Raw genomic sequence first — 20,047 nt, forward strand, 5'->3', positions numbered from 1 at the left:
TTATGTCATCACACATGCTTTTCCTCACTATGCATCTCATATTTAGCGTGCTTTATTTTGTGATTTGTCATTGCAAAGTACACCTGGACATATATTGCACGTCTGATTGCATAAGCATGTATCTCTGAGGAAATTCCATCACAGGAGGGAGAAAATGTTCATTGTAAGGAACACACATTTTTTTCTTAATGTGTAATTTGACCCCAACAAACTTCTCCTGTATTCTTTATATTAAAAAAGATTCAATACATTTAATTTTGTAATATAGGATTGGCATGCTCTCTTTTCACTACATCTTTCATGTCCCATACAAAGGCAAGGGGGGGGGGGAGCAGATGCCTTTCAAAATTAGCAGTGAAGTGAAGCTAGTCAGAAAGTCAGAAAATTAGATTAAATCGTCCCTCTGAGCCTGTTTTGACAATCATCCCTGTAAGGGTATGACCAGCCAGACATTTCTTCTGCTGTTGATCCTGTGTTCCTCCCTGATTCTATTGATATTTTCTCTATTCATTGAGATAAATCTAAAACCTTCAGTTTATATGCATTATTGATTGGATAGGGGGGGTAGGGACATGGTGTAAATGACCAAGAGGTGTTTTGGGCAAAAAGAAGGAGCTAGACAAGTTGTCAATCTGACCCACTGGATGGGCAATGGAAAGGCAGCATCTTGGGCTTAAAGAAACACAGAAGTGTGAATCATGCAACCAATCTGATCTGTGACTATGCAGTGTAAGGAATGCGCATCAACATGGCATGCTCACCCTGCCAGGTCATAGAATCATAGAATAATAACTGAGTTGGAAGAGGCTATAAGGCCTTCGAGTCCAACCCCCTGCTCAACACAGGAATCCAAATAGAAGCAGATCGGACAGAGGGTGGTCCAATTTTCTCTTGAAGGCCTCCAGCGTTGGAGTGCTCAACACCTTCTGAAGTCATGGGTTCCATTGTCGTACTGCTCTAACAGTTAAGAGTTTCCCCCCCCCCTAATATTCAACCTAAGTCTGGTTTCTTGTAGCTTGAGCCCATTATGACCTGTCCTGCACTCTGGGATGATCGAGAACAGATCCTGCCCCTCCTCTGGATGACAGCCTTTCAGATTTTTGAAAAGTGCTCTCCTCTCTCCCCTCAGTCTCCTTTTCTCAAGGCCAAACAGGCCCAGTTCCTTGAATCTTTTCCTTTTACGTCACCAAATGGGTTCATAAAAGCGGATCTTTCCTGCTTTCCCAGATTGCTGTGGTTCAGTTCAGTGAGGAGCCCAGAGTGGAATTCCATTTCAACAGGTACAAAGACCGCAACAGCGTTCTAAAAACCCTCAAGAGACTCCGCTATGTCGGCGGAAATACGAAGACTGGTGAGTGTGACCCTATGCTACATCGATTGCTATTTTTATTCCTTTTATTGGAGGCTGGAAGTTATCAGTTTGAAACAACGAAAATGCTGCAGTTACTTCTTTTTTCCCCAGTAAAGGGGGGCGGGCAGCTCAGCTACTTTTTACAACTGTAATTGGGCGAGGCACAGAACACCAGATCCATCGCCATCGCCTTGTGTTCTGCGACCGTGATGTAAATCTTTGCAAATTTTGTTGTTGTAAATAAGAATGAAGGGATTCAGCAATTTTGCTTCCACTTTGTGAGATAATAAGACTTGGGAGGGGGCGAGCTTTTTCGCTTTTGTGAAAAATTTAGAGAACTTGAATTCTGAATTTGAACTCTCTCTTTCTCACCCACACCATGTTTCTATGCTTGCTTCCTCCCAGGGAAAGCCATGGGCTACATGCTGAAGGAGGTATTCCAGTCCTCCAAAGGGATGAGGCCTGCTGTGCCCCACATTCTGGTCTTGCTGACGGATGGTCGGTCTCAGGATGACGTGACGCCTCCCGCCACCGTGGCCCACCTTACAGGTAAACCTCTGGAAGGACAGCCTTCTGGATCCTGTGCTCCATCGAATCAGGCTGTTCCCCCAGAGGGAGACAGAGGGTGGGGAAAAGGAGGGAGAAAGTAATAAAACAAGCTCTCTCTCAATCTCTCTCTCTCTCTCTTTTGCATCCTTGTGTACCTGCAGTTTATTGCATCTTCCCAATGCCTTCCAAGCCCAGCTGGGGGGATTTTCAGCCCTATAATGACATACCTGCAAAAATGTCAAATAAACTCCATGGAGCATCCCCTTGGCTCGATAGACACATGTAGTAGGCATCCTTCAGTCTCAAGAGACTATGGTATCGTGCCCTGTATGGAGGACTTGGAACAGCGTCTAGTGTGGCTGAAAAGGCCAATTCGAGAGTGACAATCCCTTCCACACTGAAGACAAATACAATCTGTCCCCTGTCCAGCTCCCTGATTTGGCTGCTTTCGGGACTGCTCTTTGCCTTGGCCTGCTGGACAAGGGTCTCTTCAAATTGGGACAGGCCGTGCTGCACCGCCTGCCTCCAGGCCAAACGCTCAGAGGTCAAGGTTTCCCATCGGTTGAGGTCCATTCCTAAGGCCTTCAGATCCCGCTTACAGATCTCCTTGTAACGCAGCTGTGGTCTCCCCTTTGGGGCGATTTCCCTGCACTCATTCTCCATACAGGAGATCTTTTGGAATCCGACCATCAGCCATTCTCACAACAGGCCCAAGCCAACGTAGATGTCGCTGTTTCAATAATGTTGACATGCTAAAAATTCCAGACACATGTAGGATCTAAGTTCATTCACTCTCTGGAATCCCATGGTGTTTTGCATAAGGGTTCTGTAATTGTGGCTAATCGATAAGGATCTCTTTTTGGCACACAACTGGGATGCACCCTGATACTTTGTTCACTTAGCCGCACACAAATCTTTCACAAACACAAAGACGATTGTAGCCATAAAGTGACTGAAAGCCCTGTAATCTATGGATGGTTTTATTTCTTACAATTGCTCCTTAAAGCATTCCATTGTTATAATATATATTTCATTGTGGCTCTGTTTGTCTAATCAAACACCTGCACTCTGCTTTTTAGCTCAAAAATGAAGTAGTTGAAAAAAGAAGCAGCATGATAGCCCTTTTTCTCAGGCATATAATTTAAATTTCTGAATCCTCCAGCCACGAGTCACAAGGAATAAGGGAGAGGAGGGAAGAGGAAAATTTTTTAAAATTTGCACTTCATAAAATAAGCAAGCAGATAAATACATTCCAATTCGTGTAGGTGACACTGGAGGGCAGGATGCACATTTCTGCCTGCGGACAAATTGGTTTAGAAGTTGTTTAAAGGTTGAGCCTTTTCTTTCCCCAGGAATCCATCTGATTACCGTGGGCATCGCAGGGGCTGATCCTGAGGAACTGAAAAAGATCTTGTTATACCGGAACTTGAACAACCTCTTCTACGTCAACAGCTTTGATGATCTCCCGCAGATCATACGGGAGCTAATCGAAGCTATTTGCTTGGGCTCCCATCAAGAAGGTGTGGCACCCCAGCAAGGCGAGGTAAGGGGTCTCTTGCATAGTACACGGCCATTGCTCTGGAAATTCTGTATGAAAGGTTTTGGAAAAGAAAGATGACTGCAAGAGGAGTCTAGCAAAACTAGAAGAGGACGGGCCTCCTGGGCAATTAACGGTTGTGCAAATGAAGACATTTGACAAATACTGGGGTGAGAAACGGGTGTTCTGTGCAGAGATGAGAAATGATAACTTTCACATCTCTTCACATCAAATTAGGGGCCGACTCCAAAAATATTCCTTGCTTCTGTTGTCTGGAGTGTCTCATCCTAGGGTTGTGTGGAAAACAGCTGACAGGGAAAAAATTGATTCGTTTGAAAAGTGGTGCCGGAGGAAAGCTTTGTGGATCCCCCCCCATCTCTCTCTAACGGAGGCTGCCCCGCAGGATTCTCTGGAAAAGGCCATCATAGTGGAAGGCAGAAGGGAAAGAGGAAGATCCAATATGAGATGGGTTAACTCCCTAAACGAAGCCATAGGCTAGAGTTTTCAAGAGCTGAGCAGGGCAGCTGAGGACAGAAGATATTGCAGATCACTCCTTCATACAGTTGGCAGAAGTCGGAGGTGACTTGTTGCCTGGGATATTCTAACCCCTTCAGATGGAAGCAAAACATATCCTATCTCTGATTCTGTACATCTATGAGCAGAGCTGTCCTGAGACATTTCAGTGCCTGAGGCAGATGTCAAAATAACACCCCTTTCCCAACCCCACATACAGAAGCCAGGTGGACTTGGAGCTGAAAATTGTGACAGGAAATGGTAAAGGACCACAGCTGTTGTGGTGGTTTAGTCGTTAGGTCATGTCCGACTCTTTGTGACCCCATGGACCAGAGCACACAAGGCCCTCCTGTCTTCCACTGCCTCCCGGAGTTGGGTCAAATTTATGTTGGTTGCTTCATGATGACACTGTCCAGCCATCTCATCTTCTGTCATCCCCTTCTCCTCCTGCCTTCACACTTTCCCAACATCAGGGGCTTCTCCAGGGAGTCCTCTCTTCTCATGAGATGGCCAAAGTATTGGAGCCTCAGCTTCAAGATCTGTCCTTCCAGTGAGCACTCAGGGTTGATTTCCTTCAGAACAGATAGGTTTGTTCTCCTTGCAGTCCAGGGGACTCTCAAGAGCCTCCTCCAGCACCACAGTTCAAAAGCATCAATTCTTCAGTGGTCGGCCTTCTTTGTGGTCCAGCTCTCACTTCCATACATCGCTACTGGAAAAAACATAGCTTTGACTATGCAGACCTTTGTCGGCAAGGTGATGTCGAGACCACAGCAAATTTAAGCCCTTCAGGACAGACTATATCACATACTTGAGATGTAAATGCTAATTTGTTTCATCCATGCCAGTGCAGAGGGAAAGGGGCCAGATTTTTCTCCTCCCCTGCAAGAGGGGAAGGAATGCTTTCGAATGCTATCAGTGAGACCTCTTGTGTTACTAAGAAAAATATTTGCACATGTTGTGCAAATAGGCAGCAGCTGCTGTCTTCTTGCATGGATGTTTACAAGTTAGAATTTGTTTATTTTTATTTATTTAAAATATTTTCCCCCTCCTTTCTCCTTCAAAAGGACCTACGGTGCCTTCCATTGTTACAAAGACAATATTTAAAAGCTAAAAACAGTATGCATACAAATATTTAAAAAGAACCAAGTGAACACCACTTGGAAAGTGGTAAACAAAGTCAGCACTAAAAACACACTCAAGGCAACAAGGTGCAACACTCTGTTTGAAAACCACATTTACTAAAGGCAAAGCCTGCCTGAAGAGAAAGTTATTGGCTTGCTTGCGGAAGGACAGCAAAGAGGGGGCTAGCCTGGCCTCCCGTGGGAGGGAGTTCCAGAGTCTGCGAGCAGCCATAGAGAAAGGCTCTCTCCCATCTCCCCACCAAGCATGCCTGTGAAGCACTGAATGGGTTGCTCTCATCATTTGTAACAATCAGCCCATCCTTCTGCGCTTGATCTCTTTGTGTGTGACCCTGACTGAAGTATCTCATCATGTCAAAGAAGCCTAAATCAATAAGTATAGAAAGTATTCTTCACAGGTCTGCTATATACCTAAGAGGCCCATGATCTAGAGGGGCGAGGCATCCTCTGAAATGTTCTCCTGCACAGTCAAGCCACCCTTGACGATCCCAGAAAGGCTGTTCAACTGAGGGGAAGAGCCAAGAAGCGGCCACTTGTCTAGATCGCCTGATATTTGGGGGTGCAAAGAGTTTATCCTGAGTGTTTTGTTCGCAGATTGCTGCCAAGGAGGGAGAGACGGGCAAGCCAGAGTTCCTGTTGGATGAAAAGGGGAAAGCGCCCACTTCTGCCTCGTCGGCTGTCCAGCCGCCTTCAGGGCCGTGTGATCCCAAATGTTCAAAAGTAAGCCAGGCCTTGAGAAATTCTGGAATTGGCTTCGGGGAGAGGGGAGGCTGCCCCTATTGGGGGAAGCGTAGACCAGTGTTCTGGATGGGCACGAACTGGTTTGTCCCGGTTCGTCAAGGAGGCAGCAGAGGGGCTGCTGCTCCTCTCCCCGCCTCCTCAGCCAATACAGCCACTCACCAGGCCCAGCTCCCTTGCTTTTTCCCACCTCCTCAGCTGATCTCCTGTCATGAGCAAGAGCCCAGACTTCTTTGCCCGCCCTTTTTTCTGATTGGGAGATCAGCTGAGAGGGCGGGGCCGAGAATCCTGAGCTGCTGCCGGGACCGGGAGATCAGTTGAAGATCACAAAGGCTGGGCCTGGTGAGGGGCTGATGGAGCCAGAGGAGATGGTAGTGGAGGAGGAGCACCTGTGCTGCCGTCTTGACGAACTGCGGCGAACCGGTTCGTGCCCATCTCTATTCTGTACCCCAACTATAGGAGGACAAACATAGCTGCTAAGACCTTACAAGCCTCACACAATGCTAGCAAAAGTTGCTTGTTAGGGACTACCTTGCTGGCGGGTTCTGAGTGCTGTAAAGTGTAGAATTTCGAAGCTCTGTGGGCCGTGTGCACGGATTTCCACCAAAACCTCTGCAGAAGACGTAGAATGTGGCAGGAGTCCTCTCTTGTGTCTCCAACATCCCGTCCTGGCCAAAAACTGCCACAATTTTAAAAAAGAAATGCTGGATATTCATCAATCCAGATGTGAGTCGTAGACTCAGTCATGCCGTGTTGTATCACACAGATTGTGGAGAGCGATCTGAGTGGAACAGCGTCTTGTGTCGTACAGAGCTGCCCTAGCATGGTGTTCAGGGTGGTGGGGTATCTGGCCCTCTTTCAAGGCAGAAAGCTTTCTGTCAACTCCTCTATTCCATCAGAAGCCATAACCCAGGTGTGGAACTCCGTTTTTCGTAGCCAACGTTTGAAGGTTGTTGGGAAGCCGGCCATGCCAGTCCTGAAAGAACCAGCAGATCAAATGAAATGTTTGGAATAAATGCTTGTTATTCGAAAGGGCATCTTGAGAGCATCTTTTCTGTTCTTTCTTTGCAGCCTCAGAAAGGAGAGAAGGTAGGTATTCCAGGATATTCAGAGGTAGGTGGATTTTGTCCTGAACAAACAATCAGATGATGCACAGAGGGACAGATATAAGCCTCCTCAAGGAATTGAGGTGATGAACTCAGCCTGGGGAGGTAGAAAGAATTCAGACCACCGTGGTGTTAATTACATGACCATCCAGGTGTCTCAAGCTACATCCAAGGAAAATTAAGAGCTCTGTCCAGTGTATTTCCAGCTGCTCGAGAGGGCAATGATAAGAACAACGAAAAATGCAAAGGAGCCAGAACCTTCTTAGAAGTTGGCATTACATGCCGAAGAGCTGCTTTCAATATGAATTATGTAAAGTCTTCAAGTGGAAGGCAAAGGAAATTTCAGAGAATGGAAGGCTGGGGGCCGGAACTGAGGGGTAGAGTCTGTTTCTGTAGTGGGAAGCTTTTAACTGAGGGACCAGGATGCTCAGCATGTGCAGGAGAGGCTGATCAGTTTTGTGATTCCAGACAGAAGGGCAAAAGGTCATATCCTACATGGTAGTGTTACCATACAGGCAACCACGTTGCATGACCAGATTACTGGTATCTGTTATAATTTGCAAATCCTTCTACGTAGCACTGGTTGCTTGTGGACTGTTATGGGGGAAATCTTATAACAGGGCTCCAGAAGCCTCCACCCACGCCCGCGCCAGTCCATCATCTTTCCCTGCAAGACAGGAACAAAGTTTTGAGGCTGCATAAGAAGCAATAGTCGGAATGAATCATGTGAGATGAGAAACGTGGGGAGACTACCAGGCATCAGGGTCTTGAACTGAAAGCTCCAACAGGTGTCTGTATCCAAATGGCAGCTTTCTGCAAGTAAGGCCTGCTAGTCTGGTCTCCAGTGCACTGCAGTGCCTCTACTTTGGAGATGGTCAGACAGTGGTATTGCAGTTATCCATCTCACAATGTCAGTGACACGGATCCAGAAGAGCTCTGTTCACACGTGTCACGCAACTGTTGCTCATAAGTGTTAGCATATTTTCTCCTTAACTTTTGGCTGTCTGTTCTTGTTTTGTAGCCACTTTCCTGAAAGTGTGCAATTTAATCAATTCTTCCCATAAAATGGCCCCGGTCCTTATGCCCATTTCTTTTGTCTTTGTTCAGGGAGACCGGGGCCCACCTGGAGATGTGGTAAGTGATGGTGGCATACTTCCTTTTAGTGGCAGGTCATGCTCTGTGGGATTGAGAGGAAGAGGAAGGGATTTTTAAATGGCCCACAAAAGTAACCCAGTAAACAAAATGGTTGCTTCTACCTTACAGTAGTACATTGTTGACATGTCTTTGGAATAGTCAAGCTTGAGATGATAATCATTCTTAGAAAAGAGCCTCAGGTGAACCTGGGAACTTTTGCACCAACCTCCCCCCCCCTTACCTGGCACCCTCCAGAGAAGTTGGACTACAGCTTCCATCATCCCCAATCAGTGCACGGGCTATAGCACCACACAATGGGAGGAATGGTTGTGTGGTAAAAACACTACAATCAGTTTCTAAAATATAGAAAACTGTGTGGTTGGTTGCTGTGGGATGGGTTGATTTGGATTTGGGAGTGAGAAAGACATGAGAATGAATTGCATTTCTTCTCTTTTTGCTTTGCTCTCCAGAACTTGGTGGGCCTGCAAACTGGTGGAGGTTACGATCCGTTTAGTTTCGCCACCAAAGGGGAGAAAGGAGAACGGGTAAGGAGCCGGCCAAGACTGGTGAGATACTTCTGCTGTTTTTCCAAAATGTTTCATTAGGATCTGACCTTTGCTGTTTCTCTCCATGGTTTAGGGGCTCCCGGGGAAAGACGGGATTCCTGGATTGCCAGGCAGACCTGGGAGAACGGGCCCGCCGGGTTCCCCTGGACTGATGGTATTTACCTAGGCATGGAACTGAAAGGAGCTTTCCTAATTTTGCTTTATTCGATCCTGCCTTTGTAACACCTGCTTTTCTTTCTTCCTATGGATCGACAGGGACTCCCTGGGATTCAAGGGGATCACGTAAGTACCTGACACAGCATTCCGCATTTCTTCCCCCACCTTCCCTATCTCGGTTTAGAAAGTCAAAACCATCACTTTAGTTCTTTGAATGCGAGAGTGGGCGATACTTTAAAAAAATCATCATACAAGCTTTCATCGATCAAGGCTACTCCGTCAGGCTTGTACCGTTGTGAAGAACTGAAAAATCTAAAAATTTGCGGCAAAAAATGGAATCTACCAGGAAAGTTACTCTTGGATGTAAAGTCCAAAAGTTCACGGCGAGATGGAATTTGTCAGACATGCCTCTCTTAGATATAAGTCGGGAAAGATGCAGGCAGCGTTTGAGTTGTTGTTTCAAAGTTACAGCTGAGGCAGCTGTGGATTGGATCTCTCACAGCCCGGTTTGTCAAACAAAGAGGCACAGACCATATGGACGTTCACACTCACACGCACACGCATACACAGAGAGGGGGGGAACCCACGTATTCCATCTAGGAATTGGGGTGATCATTTAGTAAACTCACTAGGTTTAGCCAGTTTAAGGTCAGATTAAACTCAAAACAATATTATTTAGTGGTTTCACTGTTCTTCAGTAGAGTACTCCAAGTCCCTTACAACTGTGGTCAAAACCAAGTGCTCTTTGTCTAAGGTTTGCACAATTTGCTCCTGCTGATTGTCAAGGGACCCAGGGGCCATCTTGGTTGGGCATACGTTCACGTTGCTGATTGTAGTTGTCTCAGCACCTCACCAATTAGTTGCATTTAGCCTGAGCGAGGTATGCCGATCTTAAGTGAACACCAGTGGGCTTCTTAACGCTGTTGGATAGGAAACGTTCAACTACGTTGAATGGTTCGGGGGAGAACTTTACAGGTAACACAGTCCACCAGAAAGGCAAATAAGAGGGTGTTGGAGCAAATCAGACCCAAAAATGTTGAAACAAAAGCTATCAGGTTTCGATGTTACATAAGAACATCAGAAGAACCTTGCTGGATCAAGCCAAGGGCCCCCCTCTAGTCCAGCTTCCTGGATCTCACAGATGCCTCTGGGAGCACACGGGATCACTAGATCCCTGTCTCCTGATCCCTTTCCCCTCCATCTGGTGTTTTGATGTTTCATAAGAAGATCATACTCATTGGAAAAGGTAACAATGATGAGAATTTTTTTCCTGATTTTTTTCTCTTTTTTTATTGATGCTTTTATTGTTATCATTATGTTATTTTGATGTTGCTCTGTTAGTCACCCAGAGTAATGGTTCTGCTACTAGTTGGGTGGAATAAACAAACAAACAAACAAACAAACAAACAGAAGTAGAAGCGAGCAGGCAGGGTGGATTCAATTTAAATCCAGTTGATTCAAACCACAATTTAAATAACTGTGAGAGGGATAAAAACCAATGATTAAAACAAACATTAAAAACCAAAAGGAAATTGAGTTTAAAAATAATAACAATAAGTCATTGATTTTTATCTACCCCGCCGTGATTTAAATTAAATCCACTCTGTTCGTGGGATAAGAAGATGACCCAATGTGAGATCGGTGGACTCAGTAAAAGAAGCCATTGTCTTGATTTTGAAAGACTTGAGATGCGAGACAGCGGAGCCAGTTGGCTTTCTGTTCTGCTGGCGAGTCACTGGTCGGCCGATGGGTGAAAACTGTATTCCGGATTAGATAAGATTTTGTTCTGATCCGGAATGAGAGCTCTTCTTAAATTCTTATCCTGAGCAAGGAGAACCTTGCAGGGTGTGAGGTCCATGGGTGTAGAATGAAGATTTTTGGACACAGCGATATGTATTAGTGTTCCAACTAATGGGGTGGGGATGATTGGCCTCCTGGATGTGTTTGGATTCCAGTTCCCATCATTCTCAGCCACTGAGACCAATGAGGAGGATGTTAGAGGGGTTCTAATCCAACAGGATCTGGTAGTACAGTTCCTCCAGCTCCACATCTCATGGAATATACAGTGGTGCCTCGCAAGACGAATTGAATTCGTTCCGCGGTTAATGTTGTCTTGCGAAAAATTCATCTTGCGAAACGTGTTTTCCCATAGGAATGCATTGAAATCTAATTAATGCGTTCCTATGGGCAAAAAAAGGCAGAACAAAGTCACATTTGGTTTACAAAGGGTTTATTAAGTGCTCTTTAAAGCCATACATATTATGCAGATGATTTCAAAAATTTCAATCAAAAACTTTAACATTTTAAACATCATATAAAAACTTTTAAAAATCAATAAACATGAGGCAGGAACAAAAAACGGAAAACATTCTTCTTGCGAAGCACGGCCATAGGAACATTTGTCTTGTGAGTCATGAACCCCATTGCAAGTTTGTTGTCCACCACTGTATAAGCATTTACATGCGATTTTAGATGTGAAGCTTATTTCAGTAGCCAGCTATATCATCCTTCTTTGTTTAACACTCTAGGGGCCTCCTGGATATCCAGGCCCTCCAGGGCCAAAAGGAGATCGGGTGAGTTCCTCTTGTGTATTTGAATGTTAGTTATGGGCTAGTGAGTGATACGCACATATACACACTTCCTTTGATTTAAGCCAGTGGCTCCCAGCCTTGGACTACAGCTTCCAGAAGCCTTCACCTGTAGCTGTGCTGGCCAAGGTTTCTGGGAGTTGCAGTCCAAGAACACTTGGATTGCCAAAGGTCAGGAACCACCGATTTAAGGCTTTATTAACATGCTTTAACAACGCTGAAAGGATGCATAGCTTGTGAGAGAGCCAGAAATTGTAAAATTTGTGTTACTTTTAAAAATACACCTTCCCCCCCCCCACACGTGCCCTGCAAGTTCCAGCACTGCCTGTCCAATTTCTGAGAGTTTAGGGGCCCTCGGAGATGGAAAAGCATTAAAAAGTTTTTATACATCATAATAAGACAAAGGAAAAGAGGGGGACCAAATAAGAGATGGATGGACTCTATCAAAGAAGCCACAACCTTGAATTTTGTAAAAGCTGAGCAGGGGTGTAGAGGATAGGATCTTTTGGAGGTCACTCATTCATGGAGTCAGCAAAAGTCAGAAGCGACTTGATGGACCTCAACAACATCAACAATAAATTACATTTTTTAAAAAAAACTCTCCCCCTCCCCATCTCATGGCTTTCCCACAGCTACCCTTAGTCCACTTGTTCTGCACACCGTGTATGTCAGGTTCAGTTCATCATAAAGGCTTTTAGGGCCAAGACTAGACCAGGTCTTTCCTGGAGAACCCGAACGGCTGGCAAGGTGGGGCTGGGTGGATCAATGGTCTTTCACGATGTGAGGTGCATTTTATTGATCCCACTCTGTCTGGGAGTCCCTCGTGCCATCAGAATGACCATTCAGGCAAGGCAGAGGGAGGCGAGGCGTTAACCGCTGGAGAGCTGGAACGCAGCAGGTTCAGAACTGCTGAAATGTCATCAGGTCCTCCCCTGAGCCAAGCACAAGGGACTTGGATTCAGGACCATGGACAGGGAGCCTGCTACGAAGGTGAAAAGCAATTACAGAGAGGTGATCTCTCAGGTTTTCTATTTATAAATACAGATTTACTCTTCCCAACAGGGAGAACCAGGGTATGTGTTAGGAGGCGTGGAGGTCATTCCGGGGCAAAACGGACAACCTGGCCCTCCGGTAAGTGAGAGAAAAATAATGCCTGTTTCTAATCTTGGATTCAGTCTGGCCTTCGCTCTGGCACCTACCATATGTCCAAATCTGGTTGTTCATCATATAGCATAGAAGCACTGCCTTGATGGTAGCCTGGGAAATAAATATTTACATAAATCCCGTTGATTCAGTAGGTCTCCTGTGACCGAGAACAATGACTGGATTTAAGCCATGCAGTCTAGAAATTGCCATTTTACCCAAATTCAAAATTGAACAAAATTATATTGAAACTGAACAAAGTTGTAATTAAAAGTAAACCGATCAAACAATCAAATAAAAACAGAACACGGTCCTCATTTTTAAGGAGAAAGGTGGGAGTAATAGACAGACAGACAGACAGACAGACAGACAGACAGACAGACAGACAGACAGACAGAGTGATGCTTCAAAAGATGAAAATAATTCATTCCGTGAGTCATTTCGTATTGCGAAAATTTCATCTTGCAAATTTTCCCATAAGAATGCATTGGAAAAAAGTTGTCTTGTGAGTCACAAAAAATTCGCAAAATGCTTTTGTCTTGCGAGTTTTTCATTGCATGAGGCATTTATCTTGCGAGGCATCACTGTAGATAGATAGATAGATAGATAGATAGATAGATAGATAGATAGATAGATAGATAGATAGATAGATAGACAGACAGACAGACAGACAGACAGACAGACAGACAGACAGACAGACAGACAGACAGACAGACAGACAGACAGACAGACACCAGCTTACTTATGAAGAGTGTAACCCATTGAACTGGAAGCCTAGCAGTCAAATGGAAAATGTGCTTCTCTAATGTTTGGACTGAATCATTTCAGGGTTACAAAGGGCAGCCAGGAGTCCCCGGAGTGCCAGGCCCACCAGGTTTGCCCGGACTACCTGGACCACAGGGACCACCGGGTTTGTCCATTAAGGTGTGTACAAGCAGATGGAAGACGTGGGTTCTCTCTCTCTCTCTCTCTCTCTCTCTCTCTCTCTCTGTGTGTGTGTGTGTGTGTGTGTGTGTGTGTGTGTGTGTGTGTGTGTGTGTGTGTGTGTGTGTGTGTGTGTGTGTGTGTGTGTGTGTGTGTGTGTGTGTGTGTGTGTGTGTGTGTGTGTGTGTGTGTGTGTGTGTGGGTGGGTGGGTGGGTGGGTGTGTGTGTGTTTCTGGCATGTAGACATCATGGCAAAATATAAAGCAAAGAAAATGCTCAAACAACATTTTTCCAGACCGGAAGACAATTCCCTCTTTATTCTTCTGCAAATTCGATTGGCCCTGTTTTTATCCTGACCTAGGGATCTTGAGGTCTAGGGTTCAGATCCAGCAGAGCGCCAACTCTGCGCTATGTTTGTCAGAAAGAATAGTGGGTGTTGAAGGGGATGGGGGCTGTTCCAGGCTTCTGACGAAAGCAGGCTTCAGAGATGGGATGGGCTTTCCATAATTCCTTGTTCTCTCTTCCAGGGTGAGCCAGGAGATCCTGGGACAAGGGTAAGCATGTGGCTGTGTTACCCCCAGTTTCACCTACAATATCCCCCCATTTCTTACAATCCAGCTGATTCTCTGTTAGATCTGAGCAGGGTCATGTGAGAGGGGAATAGGTTACTGAGAGGCTGACGAAGAAGTTTGAATTTTTGGTAATTTGTCTTTCCTTAAGCGGTAGAAGTACAGAGATGCACAGAGGAGAATAGCTACAAGTTCCTCAGATAGTCCACCCCTTTCTTATTAATTTATCATCTCAGTAACATACTCTGAGACATTTATAGGGGAAAAAATAAACAAGGTATCATTAGTTACAATTCTGAACAGACCAACAGCAAGCTAACAAACTGCTTTCAACAGATTAAAGAGAGGGAAAAGGGAAAAAAAAACATCTGCTATCTCTGAATTCAGAAGTAGTAGAGGAGGACTGGTTAATACTTGATAAATTGACCATCACCCTGGCCCAGAAAAGTTCCTTCCAGTCACGGAAATTGCATGCAGCATGCGAGGTTGTAACAACTCCAACCAAAGCTGCCACCACACCTCAATTTTCAGAGCAGGGGTAGGTAGAGAAAAAGGCTTGTGGTGGCTGCTGAGGGTGAAAGTCCACATTACTTTGGAAATGTGTTTTAGCAGCTTCATAGGTTTCCTTATTCAAAAGTCATGGGGATCCAAAATGGATCAGGAACTAATTAAAAAAACCCCAACTCTTTGCCACTAGCTGTAGTCCAAATGTGGATCAGGAGCCCATGCCAGGAATTTTCACTGACCAAACAAAACGAAACAAAAAAAAAATGATTCTGGGATACTTAGAAGACAATACTGCCTGGGAAAGACAATAGTGGTAGGAAAAGCTGAAGGGAGAAGGAAGAGAGGAAGAGGAAGCCATGACCTTAGTTTGCAAGACCTGAGTGCAGCTGCTAAGGACAGGATCTTCTGGAGGTCACTGGTGGATAGGGCTACCGTTAAGTCGGAAGTGACCTGACGGCATGTAAAAACAGTGCTTAGATAGGCCTTTGATCTGATCAAATGAACCTCTTTGTGAGGGAACTCAAAGGATTATTTTGTGCACAAGCAGCTCCAAACATTATTAGAAGGTGTTGATGGTACTGAGGCCACGAAATGTCCTTTTGTCTTCTCCAGGGACCTCGAGGAAAGAGCGGGATCAAGGGAGAGAAAGGAGGAACGGGAGAGCCGGTACGTGTGGTCTCCTTTTCCTCTTCGTGAGGAAGAGAAGAGCTGTAGGCACTCTGAGGGAAATGGAAATGTTTTGGACATCCCACCGGTATATAGCTTTCATGGGGCATGGGTGATAGCCTGGTAGCTCATCTTCAGGCTCAGAAGCCAGGATTTGTCCCGGACTCAACATCTCATGAGACTCTGAGGGAAGCGGGCAAGGTCAGAAAAACCGAAAGCTACCAGCCGTTTTCGTGAGGCGGAAGCTGAGCTGATGGTGCCCATTCTTTTTCTCTTGATAGGGGGTGGGCATAGGGCAGCCTTTGGACTGTATCTGTCCTCCCCGGTAGTCCAAAGGCAGCCCCAATAGACAACCACCAGATTCGTTCGTTCGTTCGTTTGTTAGTTTATTCGTTTGTTCATTCATTCGTTTGTTAGTTCATTCGTTTGTTCGTTCATTCGTTTGTTTGTTCATTTTTTATTCATTCATTTGTTCATTTTTTTATTCGTTTGTTCGTTCATTCGTTCATTCATTCATTCATTCATTGCTTAAAATGCTCCCTTGTCCCTTTGTGTGGGCACAACAAACCATTTTGCCATGGAATTGGGGGGCGGGCGAATCCCAGCACCCCTGTCCTGCCAACATTGCATTTAAAAATTGACACTAGAGGGGTTTTTTATACCCTTAAAAAAAATCAGAGCATTAAGGGGGGTGGCAGGTGTGGACGGGGGTTCAGTTCTTCAACCTCTGGAGCTGGGCGTGTGCCGACCCCAAAGATCTGGCGTTTCCCCACCCATGTTCTAGGCAGAGTTAATGGCCAGGGCTCCCCAAGTCAGTCGTGATGCGCCAATAAAGCCGGCATGCAAACCTTCCTGGAATCGAGGCTGTGCTTGTTCTCTTTTAGGGAAAAGCTGGCTTGCCTGGACCGATAGGGCTGGACGGGGCCCCTGGAACATCTGGGTCCAAAGGGGAAAAGGTATGGCTTTGACCCTTGCACGCAAGGAGGCTAAAAAATGCATGAGCATGACCTTTTGTGTCTTGCTTTGACAAGCTGGAAACTGAAGGGGGTGCTTCACTTGGGAATAGATCTGTTTTGCCTTGGGACGTAATATTAATAATTTTGATAGACCAGCTAATGACACCCATCAACCACAGTGACAGATAATCTCTTCTCCTTAGCACAACAGTACACCCACAACAAGACACACTAATCACCCATCTACAGAAAAAGACAAAAGCCTGTCTCACAGCCATAAATACTGCACTCCCAAAGCCAACTACACCAGAGCACAGAGTGCTGTCCTCTGAAGAGGCCGGCCACAGAGACTGGCGAAACGTGAGGAAGAAAAACCTCCAGAACACGGCCAAGAAGCCCGAAAAACCCACAACTAATTTTGATAGAATTAGGACACATCTCACTGAGCGTCTGGTGACCAATATATTGGCTGAATGTCCTGCTTTGGGTTGGATGGATGACGCCTTCTTTCCAATCCCTGACCTCTAGCTCAGACTCGGAGTCCCCTTCTCAGAGAAGGCACCATCAAACAGGTGGCCGTCTTTCAGACAAAGGGGTTTCCTCCCTCAGAGAAGACACATGGATGCCCTAATGGCCAAAGCCTCCTTTTTCAAATTTACGAACCTATTCCTCTCTCTTTTTCTCAGGGGGAAACTGGGGAAGGCGTGCCGGGGCTCCCCGGTGCAAAAGGACCGGAAGGAGATAAGGTGGGTCCCCCTCGCCTTTGCCGAACATGTTGATGAGGGCGTCGGATCCAGCGAAAGGCCTTTCCATCCGCCAGCCTTTTCGCAGCTGAGATTGGTAGACCTAAATAAGTCTATGGTCTTTGCCGATGGGCTGAAGACGGAGATTTCTTGATTAATAGTGCATTTCTATCCTAACTTTCCTCTAATGAGCTCGATGTGAGGTCCGTGGCTTTCCGTCTCTCGCCTTCGTCTTCACAGCACGAGAGTAAATAAGGCTGGAGGACCGTAACGAACTCAAGGTCACCCCGTGAGTTTCCCGGTCCTGTAGGGCACAGAAACTGGTTTCCCCTGATCTTGGAGGCTAAATGCTATCCTTTGTTCCCTTTTCTACGAAGATCAGATGGGAAAAAATTAGGCTGGTCTCCTTACTACACTTTTTACTGCCCAATTTGGGATATTTTTTTAAAAAAAAGGATGGGTGGGGGGCTGTCAAGTTTGTTGCAAATTTCTCATTCCTCGTGCAGCCATGAAATCAGAAGAAGACAAAGGCTAGGGAGGGTAGCGAGAGAAAAGATCAGTTCCCAAGACAGATGTGTAAGGATGTGTCACCAAAGAGAGTCCTAGATCAAATCAAGCCTGAACTATCTCTGGGGGGCAAAAGTGTTGAAGCTCCGGCTGTCCTACTTTGGGCACATCATGAGAAGGCAGGGTTCTCTGGAACACACACTAATGCTGGGAAAGGTGGAAGGCAGCAGGAGAAGGGGAAGGGCAAATACGAGATGGACTGACTGCATCAAGGAAGCCACAGGGTTGAGTCTGCAAGAGGTGCGCAGGGCTGTTGAGGGCAGGGCATTTTGAAAATTGCTCATTCATAGGGTCGCTGTAAGTCGGAGGCAATTTGACGGCACGACAACAGCAGTGCAGCAAAATTCTCATGATCAAGGCCGTACTTGTGATGTTGAAGAACATTTCTTTTGGGATAATTGTCCATTTCCTTTTGCAGGGGGCGATGGGATTCCCTGGACCCCAAGGGGAGAAGGTGGGTTTGGAAATGAGTGGTGCGTGGTCAACTCGAGGTCGTGTGAGATCCTAAGAATTTTCCTTTTTGTGATAGTAACTAGAGATGGCCACAAACCACCGGTTTGGCTTTTCATGCCAGTTCATTTGCCAGTTGTTCGGTGCTTCCCTGCCTCCTCTGGTTGCCGTGTCTGAGTGGCTGCCTGCCAGAGGAGGCAGTGCTGAGAACCGTCAAAACACCAAACTGGTGGTTCATGCACATCTCTAATGGCAACCTTTTAATTACACACCAGAGATGCTGTTCTTCCCAGAACACGAGCTAAAACCCGCTTTGCTGTGGCCAATTCTCCATCTTCCAGTGGCCCAGAGTGGATAGTCAGAAGTCTCTGGGAAACCTACAGCCATCTCTGGCTGTTGGCTTCTCAGATCAGCCGGGCAACAGCAAGACTCAGAGAGTGGTGTATAGTAACTAGCAGCCACTCTTATCCATCACAAGTTCATCTCACCCCCTTTCAATCCTCTAAACGAGCAGCCGTCACCACATCTTGTAGCAGGCAGTTCCGCCGATCTGCGATGTGCTGTGGTAAAGAATTTCCTGTTGTCCCTCCTGAATCTCCTCCAAATCTACATGGCCCAAAGTCCCAGTGTTATGAAAGGAGAGGGAGGAAATTCTGTATCCACTCTCTACACTTAATTAATTAATATGCCATCCTTTCCCCAGGACTGAAACCCAAGGCAGCTGTTTCCAATGTCCTTTGAAAAACAACAAAAAATTAGAATGCAATGACATTACATACATGAAAACAGGATTAAATTCATTGTGTTATTAAAATACAATGAAAATTAAAGCATTCTAGAGTCTCTTAATTAAAATACTAATATTAATTCTGGCCCGAATCCAATTTTAATTCCTCCTAGAATGGATCTTTTGAAATAAATAAAGCTTGCATTAATATTAACTATTTCCAGTTACTTCAGCGGGCCCAGCGTAGTTTGGTTTGAGACTGGATTTAGCCCACGGTGAATAATTTCTGGAACAGCGTCCCAGCAAGGCTACGTTGTGAGTGTGTTGAGACACACTGTCACAAAATGTGCGTGCAGTTAATTCCCGTCACTGATATTTGATTTTTAATTTAGCTAAAGAAATGAATTCCGTCAACTCGCATTCAGGGTGCGATCTGAGGGCGGGAAAGCTGTGTCTGTGACTGCAACTGGAATGGGTCTCCGTTTGTGATCTGTTTCTCGGGGTGATCAGCTCCTCGGTTCGCTATTTGCCGTGCAACTGACCCTGTCATTTCTCACACATACACCTAGGGTGAACGAGGAATCCCTGGGATTGGAGGATCGATCGGCTTGAGGGTAAGGCTTGGCGTGAAAGCAGAAGTTGGCAAGCATGGGTCCAATGAGTAAGCTCAGCCATCATCCTCACTGAGAGGGTAAAACTGTTCAAGGTGTACCACTGCCAGTTTGGAGGGTCTGATCAGATTTAACAGGTATACAAATGATCTGCTGTATGAACACTTGGCAGCGTTCCTTTCCTCCCACTCCCAGCCTGGCTATTTTCCAGGCACTCTGCACCAAAAATGAATATTTGGGGTGAAGGGGGGAGATAATGCTCAAGCTTTATGGGACCGGCCCCTGATGCCTATCTAGGTTTAGGGGGGGCCCGATTCCGATTGACAACAACTGTCCAGGATCTCAAGCGAGTTAGTCTTTCCTATTTGTGACTACAAAAAAGGCCAGTGCTATCTTAGGCATTCATAGCAGTATAGTTTCCAAATCTGGCAAGGTGCTAGTCCCCCTCTATTCGGCAAGGGTGAGGCCTCACCTTGAGTCTTGTGTCCAGTTCTGGACTCCACACTTCAAGAAGGATGCTGACAAATTGGAGCAAGTCCAGAGGAGGGCGACAAGGAGGATCAGGGGGCTGGAAACCAAACCTTATGAGGTAAGGTTGAAAGAACTGGGCATGTTTAGCCTTGAGAAAAGAAGATGGAGGGGTGATAGGATAGCACTTTTCAAATCCTTGAAAGGCTGTCCTACAGAGGGGGGGGCAAGATCTCTTCTCAATCAGCCCAGAGTGCAGGACACATAATAAGGGGCTCAAGTTAAAGGAAGCCAGATTTTGGTTGAATATCTGGAAAAACATCCTAACTGTTAGAGCAG

General features: G+C 45.9%; 1 protein-coding gene across 1 annotated transcript; it reads left to right on the top strand.

Annotated features, from left to right (window-relative positions):
* The first annotated feature begins 934 nt into the window (after positions 1-934).
* On the top strand, positions 935-19,326 carry LOC144583286 (uncharacterized). Its single transcript, XM_078376811.1, has 19 exons — positions 935-949; positions 1,228-1,351; positions 1,757-1,900; positions 3,253-3,443; positions 5,684-5,809; positions 6,899-6,916; positions 8,041-8,067; positions 8,538-8,612; positions 8,707-8,787; positions 8,889-8,915; positions 11,318-11,362; positions 12,440-12,508; positions 13,349-13,444; positions 13,972-13,998; positions 15,133-15,186; positions 16,071-16,142; positions 16,829-16,888; positions 17,871-17,906; positions 19,199-19,326. The coding sequence occupies exons 1-19, from the start codon at positions 935-937 to the stop codon at positions 19,292-19,294; spliced, it is 1,383 nt and encodes a 460-aa protein (XP_078232937.1). The 3' UTR covers positions 19,295-19,326.
* The last annotated feature ends 721 nt before the right edge of the window (positions 19,327-20,047 follow it).

Source organism: Pogona vitticeps, chromosome 5, assembly GCF_051106095.1.
Source record: "Pogona vitticeps strain Pit_001003342236 chromosome 5, PviZW2.1, whole genome shotgun sequence".
Lineage (NCBI taxonomy): Eukaryota > Metazoa > Chordata > Lepidosauria > Squamata > Agamidae > Pogona > Pogona vitticeps.

Excerpts from the sequence above, each read along its gene's own strand:
- LOC144583286 (XM_078376811.1), top strand. Across the intron at positions 3,444-5,683 it reads TGGCACCCCAGCAAGGCGAG|ATTGCTGCCAAGGAGGGAGA; the intron begins GTAAGGGGTCTC and ends TTTTGTTCGCAG. Across the intron at positions 11,363-12,439 it reads CAGGGCCAAAAGGAGATCGG|GGAGAACCAGGGTATGTGTT; the intron begins GTGAGTTCCTCT and ends TCTTCCCAACAG.